At 40.4% G+C, this 7,693-nt stretch overlaps 1 protein-coding gene across 1 annotated transcript; it reads left to right on the top strand.

Moving 5' to 3' along the window:
* The first annotated feature begins 3,216 nt into the window (after nt 1-3,216).
* LOC104600230 (Pentatricopeptide repeat (PPR) superfamily protein) lies at nt 3,217-6,024 on the top strand. Its single transcript, XM_010263083.3, has one exon. It carries the CDS (start codon nt 3,451-3,453, stop codon nt 5,848-5,850), a length of 2,400 nt encoding a protein of 799 aa, XP_010261385.1. The 5' UTR covers nt 3,217-3,450; the 3' UTR covers nt 5,851-6,024.
* Nucleotides 6,025-7,693: the final 1,669 nt, after the last annotated feature.

Raw genomic sequence — 7,693 nt, forward strand, 5'->3', positions numbered from 1 at the left:
AAACCCCAAGACTATAGAGGAAGACACATTTTAACAATTTTGGAGCATGTACTTCTGACATGCAAGGTTCAAAGTATCGATATGTATTGGTTCATATCGATATGTATCGGTTCATATCGGCTGATACATATCATGTTGAGAGCTTCCCAATATGCCCTTACAGGGATTGTATCAGGTTAGACCATGGTTTAAATGGTATCTGAGACTTAAATTGACCCATCTAAAATGATTTAAAAAATAATAATAAAACATAAAAAAAGCACCAACACAGGCCGATACACCCTACCAGCGTATTGGCCTGTATGGATACTTTGAACCTTGCTGACATACAATCAAACCTAAAAACATCCATTCCATTTTTAAATTCACCATCCTCTCTTTCTGCCAAAAAAACAAAAAACCGTTTCTTAATCCAAAATATGATTTAAGAAAGAATGTTCAAGAGTTTGATGGGTTTGAAAATACATCTCAAGCATTTTTTTCCCTTACTGTCTATTAATTATTAAAGGGTAAGAGCAAAACTTAAAATGGAGAAAGAAATAAAAAAGGATTGACACAGAACAACGACCGCTCCAGATGCCATAATTGCTGAGACAGGAGGATCACCACGGTGTGTGGATTTGGGTGCTTCGAGAGAGATTTTTTTTGATAAAGGAGAGAGAATAGAAGTTAGTGAGAGTGGAAGGGAGACTAGACTCAAGCGGGTATAAGGAGAACACCTTTGGTGAGAATACGAAAAAATTCATTTGTTTATTTACAGTTGAAATCTCTCTCTCTCCTTTTTTTTTTTTCTCTCTTGTTTTTCCTCTTTGCAACAGAACCAAACTATAAAGCATTACCGCAAGAAAATAATCTAAAGTTATGCACCTGTATGGCGTTCCCAGAACTTGTCAGCAGCAACTAATTACAACGGTGATGTGTTGATCAAGGCGGTGTTTGATATCGGTGCTATTTTCTGAGAAAATGGAGCCATTAGCGTCATGTCAGAGAAAACGGTGTTGGGAATAAAAGATATGTTTGGTTCGGTTTTTCCAAAAAAAAGGGAATAAAGCGACTATCTTAGAAATCGGGAAGATGTAGTTGAAAGCAATAACGAAATTGATATTTTCCAAATTATTTATCATTGCTGCCAATAATATAATGATGTGGCAATTACGTGACATCCAATGTGCCACAACTTTGAACTGATATGGTGCATCTCAATGTACCACAAAATTTGTTTCTCACCCGTTAAACAAACCCTAACACGGTTTGTTTTCTTCCCACTGCTATTGTTCTCTCAGTCGGCAACAGACGTCAGATTCATTGTCGGAGGCCTGACTTTTTGTTGTTTTCAGCTGCTGGAGGTCAGACTTCTTCGTTTTCAGCTGCCAGAGGTCAGGCTGTTGTGTTCAGACTATTTGTATTCTCTCTGGAACCGCCAAGGTCAGACTGTTGTTATTGCTCTCCCAATCAGTAACAGACGTTGAGCCGCCGGAGGCCGGACTTCTTCCCACTACCGTTTTCAGCTGTCGGAGTTTCCGTTATAGTTATTTCTTTATCATCAATTAACATTGCTCCTGGTCATTATTAGAGAAGTAGGATAGCATATACGTAAGAGAAGCAATAAATAATGGGTACCAGTGCAGAAAACGGACATGAAATGTTGATACCAAACAGAAAGTGGTGCTGTTTTTTCAAAAAACGTCTTACCTGGTAACATCGTTTCCAAACAAAAAAGGTGATTACAAGTTACAACACAGCACCGCTCCCAGCAACGATGCCAAACACCTATCAAGTCTTCCCTGTTTCAAGGTTAAAGACGATGGGTTTCGTTTTTAAACCAATTACAACCCAATCTGATCCTAGATTTAACCCAAAGTTATTTTTTCCTTCCTCCGTTAAAATAAAGTTTAAAAATCTTAAAAGGGTGAATAGAAAATGTGAAGGGATATTTCAGTATTTAGATGAAATCTTAGGGGAAGTTTAAGCTTTTTACCTAGATAATATGGGAATAGGATTCGATAACAACTCCACAAGGTCCACAGCACAACCCAACTGTTCTGATAAGTGATAACGTGTGATTCAATCCCAGATCCACTAGAAGCAGGAAGCAGGAAACAGGAAACTTCACCAGACCACCCGGAACCTTTAGGATTTTTTAAACTATCCTTATGATTTAGCGAATTGACCAAGTATATCTTTGCTGTTTGAAAATTGATCAATGCTATTTCTATTATTTCTGACAATTGATTAATATTTTCCTTCAAATTTTCAAAATAAAACCTTCAAACCTATTTACAAGGGTTACCTCAAAATTTACAACAGTAACTAGAAAAACAAATACCATCTAAAGACGAATTCAGAGCCTCTCTCTCTTGTGCATTAAATTTTAAGTTAATCAAAAGAATGGTCTAAAGAGGGTTGCAAAATCGGAGCTTTCTCTTAGAAACCTGTAAACCTTATGGTATAGCTTTGGCTTCCCTCGCGTCCGCTTGAGGTGCTAAATCCAAATCACTATCATTACAGCAGCAAGTCGGCAACTCCCACTGTGTCTTCCTCGGTTCGTTTGAGTTTTAGAACAGAGAAGACCTCTCCTTTGTTTTCTTCGACATTACTGTCATTACAGCAGCAACTGACGTTAGCCGGACCTCACAGTAGCTTATTCCCATCGAACAATGGCACCCCTCTTGTTCTCTTCTCCGGAACCGCCGCAATTGCACAAGTCTATCTTGTGGCGATAGTTCCTAGGAACTGAATTCCAACTTTGTTTTTCCAGAAAGAGAGAGAGTGCTCTGAATTCTGTCTTTGTTTATTCCAGCTAAAGGTTTACAGGGTTCTGCGACTTACCTACTAACAACTTTTCGGTTTATCTCACCAAGCAAGAGGATTTAGAGTTGGGTTTTATTTTGAAAATATTTTTCAAACCCAGATGGTGTCGGGGTCGAAGATGTTGTTCCGAACCAGCAAATCAGCCGTTATGTGGATGTTCGTTTCAAGCCTCCGGAGACGCTGGCCATTCATTTCCAACTGCGAGTAATAGATGTTGGTGCCGGTGCGTCAGAGCCAGTGCCAGAGGCGACAATAAGATATTTTGTCAGAGCTGTGCCGGCGTTAGAAGTTATAATAAAGATAAATTAGGTATTTTAGAAGTTATAAGAGTCACCTAATATACATTTGAATGATTTATGAGAAAAGATTAAGGTAAAAAAGAATTAGTCAATTGACAACAGGATACACTTAATCTACAAACAGAATACACTTAATCAAATCATTTAACTTTTAAATCATAAGGATAGTTTAAGAAATTTACCCAAAATCAAACCATCACCCCGAACATAAAAGAATTTACTCATATGCTAACCTAACCCCAGCCAAGAGTAAACAGGAAAGAGGTTGTTCTGAGTTCTGACTGATTTTGGTTTGAGAGCTAAAACTAAAAGAGAAGCCAAGATCCTTTGCTCGTGGTAGATGCTTTCGTTTTTCCAGATGAGACCAACAAGGGTATTATCCAAACAAGCAAAGCTGCTTCTGCTGTCTAAACACGGAACGACGACGAGATTTCCTCCATTTTTTCGCTTTCTAACCGTTGAAGCTGACGCTTCACAACTACCACCACCGCCGACAACGACGACGACAGACGGTGCAGCAAATGTGAACCAGGTAGTGGAGCTGCTACGAAGTAAGGATGACAACTGGGACGACGAAGAACTCCGGCGACTTCTCTCCTCCGCCGCCTCAGTTTTCACCCCTCCTCGTCTACTCCAAGTCATTCGACGCCTAGGCGACAGTGCTAAAGCCCTCAAATTCTTCGAATGGTTACAAAAAGACCAATTGTCATCGTTGTTGTCTCTTCCATCGGCGTCGTACGCCTACGAGGCTATATTCGATCTCGCCAGCAAAGAACCCAACCATCTCCTGAAGCTCTCTGAGCTCCTAATTACATCCAATGCCCATGGCGTTCCTCTCACTTCTGGGTCCGCATCCATAGTGGTTTATCATTTCGGAAGAGCCCAGATGGTCACAGAATTGTTACGAGTCTACGACGTACTCGACCCCTCACTCCGCAAGACCCGTCTTTGCAATTCCATTGTCGATCCCCTCCTCAAATCTAATCGTATTGAAGATGCTCTGCGCATTCTTGATGATATGCTTAAACCGGATTCACAGTGCCCTCCCAATGACTTTACTGGTTCTATCGTTTTCATTACGTTCTTGAAGAGTCTCATACCTGGAAGGATTTTGAATGAAGAACAAGTAATTCGGTTAATCTCTAAATTAGGCGAACATGGGGTCTTCCCTGACGTAATGCGGCTCACCCAATTGATTACGAAGTTATGCAGAGGAGGTAACACCGATCTGGCTTGGGATTCTCTACACGCTGTGATGAAAATGGGCGGTCCCGTGGAGGCTCCTTCATGCAATGCCCTGTTGACTTGGTTGGGCCGGAGCCGGGATTTTGAGAGAATGAACTTGGTTTTGGCCGAGATGAAGGAGATGGGTATTCAACCCAATGTTGTAACTTTTGGAATTCTTATTAATTATCTATGCAAGTCTCGCAGGGTTGACGAGGCCTTGCAGGTGCTCGAGAAAATGTCTCGTGAAGATGGAAGCGGTGGTGTTGCTATTCAACCAGATGTAATCACTTTCAATACCCTGATAGATGGACTCTGCAAGGTTGGGAGGCAAGAAGAAGCGCTGGATTTGGCAAACAGGATGAAATTGCAACATGGATATTCTCCCAATACCGTTACCTACAACACCCTGATTGACGGATTCTGCAAGGCAGGAGAGATTGATAGATCCCGTGAGCTGTTTGATCAAATGCAAGAAGAGGGCGTTGCCCCCAACGTTATCACGCTTAACTCCCTGGTTGATGGGATGTGCAAGCATGGCAGGATTAGCAGCGCTCTTGAATTCTTCCATGACGTGCAAAGTAAGGGTCTGCAAGGGAACACCGTTACTTACACCTCCCTGATCAGTGCTTTCTGCAACGTGAATAACATTGTGAAGGCAATGGAGTTGTTCGATGAGATGATAAGCGTTGGGTGTTCCCCTGATTCAGTCGTTTACTACACATTGATTTCTGGCTTCAGCCGTGCCGGGAGGTTGGATGATGCCTACTCTGTCGCCTTGAAGATGCAAGAAGCTGGGTTCTGCCTTGACACGCTGAGCTACAATGCTCTGCTAAGTGGGTTATGCAAGAAAAAGAAATTGGATAAGGCCTATGAATTACTCAGAGAGATGGAGAAGAAGGGAATTAGGCCTGATGAAGTCACATACAACATACTCATCTCCACTTTGTCCACAGCTGAAGATTTCTCCAATGCTCGCATGCTATTGGAAAAAATGATTTCAGATGGATTTGTGCCTACTGTAGTTACATATGGAGCATTGATAAGAGGGTACTGCAGAGCTGGTAACCTAGATGAAGCTATGAACATTCTAAGAGACATGGATTCAATTTCAAAGGTCCCACCCAATACTGTGATATACAATACTCTGATCGACTCCTTGTGCAAGGAAAAAGAGATTGAAGCAGCCCTCTCTTTGATGGACGATATGCAAGCCAAGGGGGTGCTTCCAAACACCACTACCTACAATTCCATATTCAAGGGCCTTCAGGAGAAGAACTGGCTGGACAAGGCATTTGAACTTATGGATCGCATGAATGAACAGGCTTGTAATCCTGATTACATAACCATGGAGGTTCTCACTGAATGGCTGTCGGCCATTGGCGAGACAGCTAGGTTGAGAAACTTCGTTCATGGCTATGAGGTTTCTTCTTCTCCGAGCGTTAGACAACAAAAGGGAGATCCTTGGAATAACTCTTCCGCTTGTCACAATGCTCATAAAATTACCTCAATTTAAGCTATTAAAAGGGTTTTGGTAGACAAAATTTAGATGTTTTGCTTGTCAGTTGTCTCCTAGATTAATTTTTCCTTTATTGTTATTTGTTTTGTTTTTGGGCAGACGTAAGGTCTAGGGCTGCAAATGATATCCATTTATCTGAAGTTAATTATCAAGTCCGAACGCTATTCCATTCAACTAAAATCAGGCAAATCTTTGGTAATTACATTCAAGAGGAAATTAGGAAAATTTATATTCTATCAATTAGTAAAGTTGGTTTTAATTTTGTATTTTTACTAAAAAAATATTCTTCAAGGTTCAATATATCATGAAAATCCAATTTTAAGAGACATATTAAAATACGCATAAATATAGTAGGAATGTTTATATATGCATGAATACGCCAAGCAAATTCAAATAAAAACTATCAATAATGCTAAATTTGAATCTTATATGCACATAAGAAATACATAATTTAATAGTTCCTACCGAAAAAAAAAAAACATAATTTGATAGTTTATGTGAAATGTGCACAATCAAAACACACTCAAGAAACATTAGCATCTATGCTCCTTTACCACTTGGTATCCTATAACATTCCTGCCTCTATTTGTAAAGAGTTGAGTGCAGTTTGTAGGGATTTTTGGTGGGGTCAATCAGAGTAAAAGGCCTGTGTATCTTAAAGCGTGGAGTTATTGACCCCTTGATAAGGGTGGGCTGGGCTTTAAGCATCCACAGTTAATGAACAAATCTCTATTACTAAAACTTGCTTGGAGATTTTTACAGGAGGATGGTGCCATTTGGAAGAGGATTCTAAACTCTAAATATATGTCAGACATAATTCCTTTGGCGGTCCAAAGAAGAATTCTAATGATTCTCCTTTTTAGGTGAGTCTATTGGAGTGTATCAGTGTAGAGGTGACTTAATTAAGGGCTGCAATGCTGTCTTCTCATATTTCAGTGCTGATGACCATTAATGCCCATATATCGAATCTCACTGGATGTTTGGAGAATCATGGGGAGCCTTGCCTTACTCAGCCACCCTCACCGGCTTTCCTTGCTAGGAGATGGCTTAAACCTTCGGAGTACTATCTTAAACACTGATGGTGCATGGACTCCATTCATTGCAGCTATCAGAATTGTCATCAAAGATCAGGAGGGTCATTTCTTAGTTGGAAGAGCCATGGTGATCAAATACTCATCTCCTGAAAAATCAGAAGCCCTAGCTATTCTAGAGGGTTTGAAGCTTGCTAAGAACATGTTTATGACCCATATTTACTTAGAAAGCAACGCCAAGCTGGCCATCCTCGCCCTGTCAGCAAATCACGACCCTCCGTGGAAAACCCATACACTATCTTGGACTGCAAGAGAGTTGCATCCATCTTTTCTTCTGTTGTTTTCTATCATACATCTCGTTCATGTAATGGGGTTGCCAACGGGCTATCCCACTATGCCATGCAGCATAATTGTTTCAATATTTGGTCCTCCATCCCTGAATTTGTGAGGGCTATCATTTTGAATGAGATACAATCAAGTTGATTATTGAATGGATTATGCCCTCTTAAGCTTCAAAAAACAAACAAAAAAAAAAAGTTACTATACATGATCGATCGATGCCGAACCAATGGCCTGACCAGCACCGACCATACCATCTTTGTGCTGCACTGTTCTCCTGTGATAAAACAATATCAATTTCAAAATCAATTGGTGGTACTTGGGATTGTTAGAGAATATCAACCTATTCAAGGACCTCACAAGCTGTTAGGTTGAATGGTTCTTTGAGATGATATCAGAGTCATTATGACCAAGTGGTCTAGTATTCAATCCTCATTACCCCCATTATAATTAAATAAGTTTCAGCACAA

The sequence above is a fragment of the Nelumbo nucifera genome, chromosome 1 (assembly GCF_055504915.1).
Source record: "Nelumbo nucifera cultivar China Antique chromosome 1, China Antique-T2T, whole genome shotgun sequence".
Classification (NCBI taxonomy): Eukaryota; Viridiplantae; Streptophyta; class Magnoliopsida; order Proteales; family Nelumbonaceae; genus Nelumbo; species Nelumbo nucifera.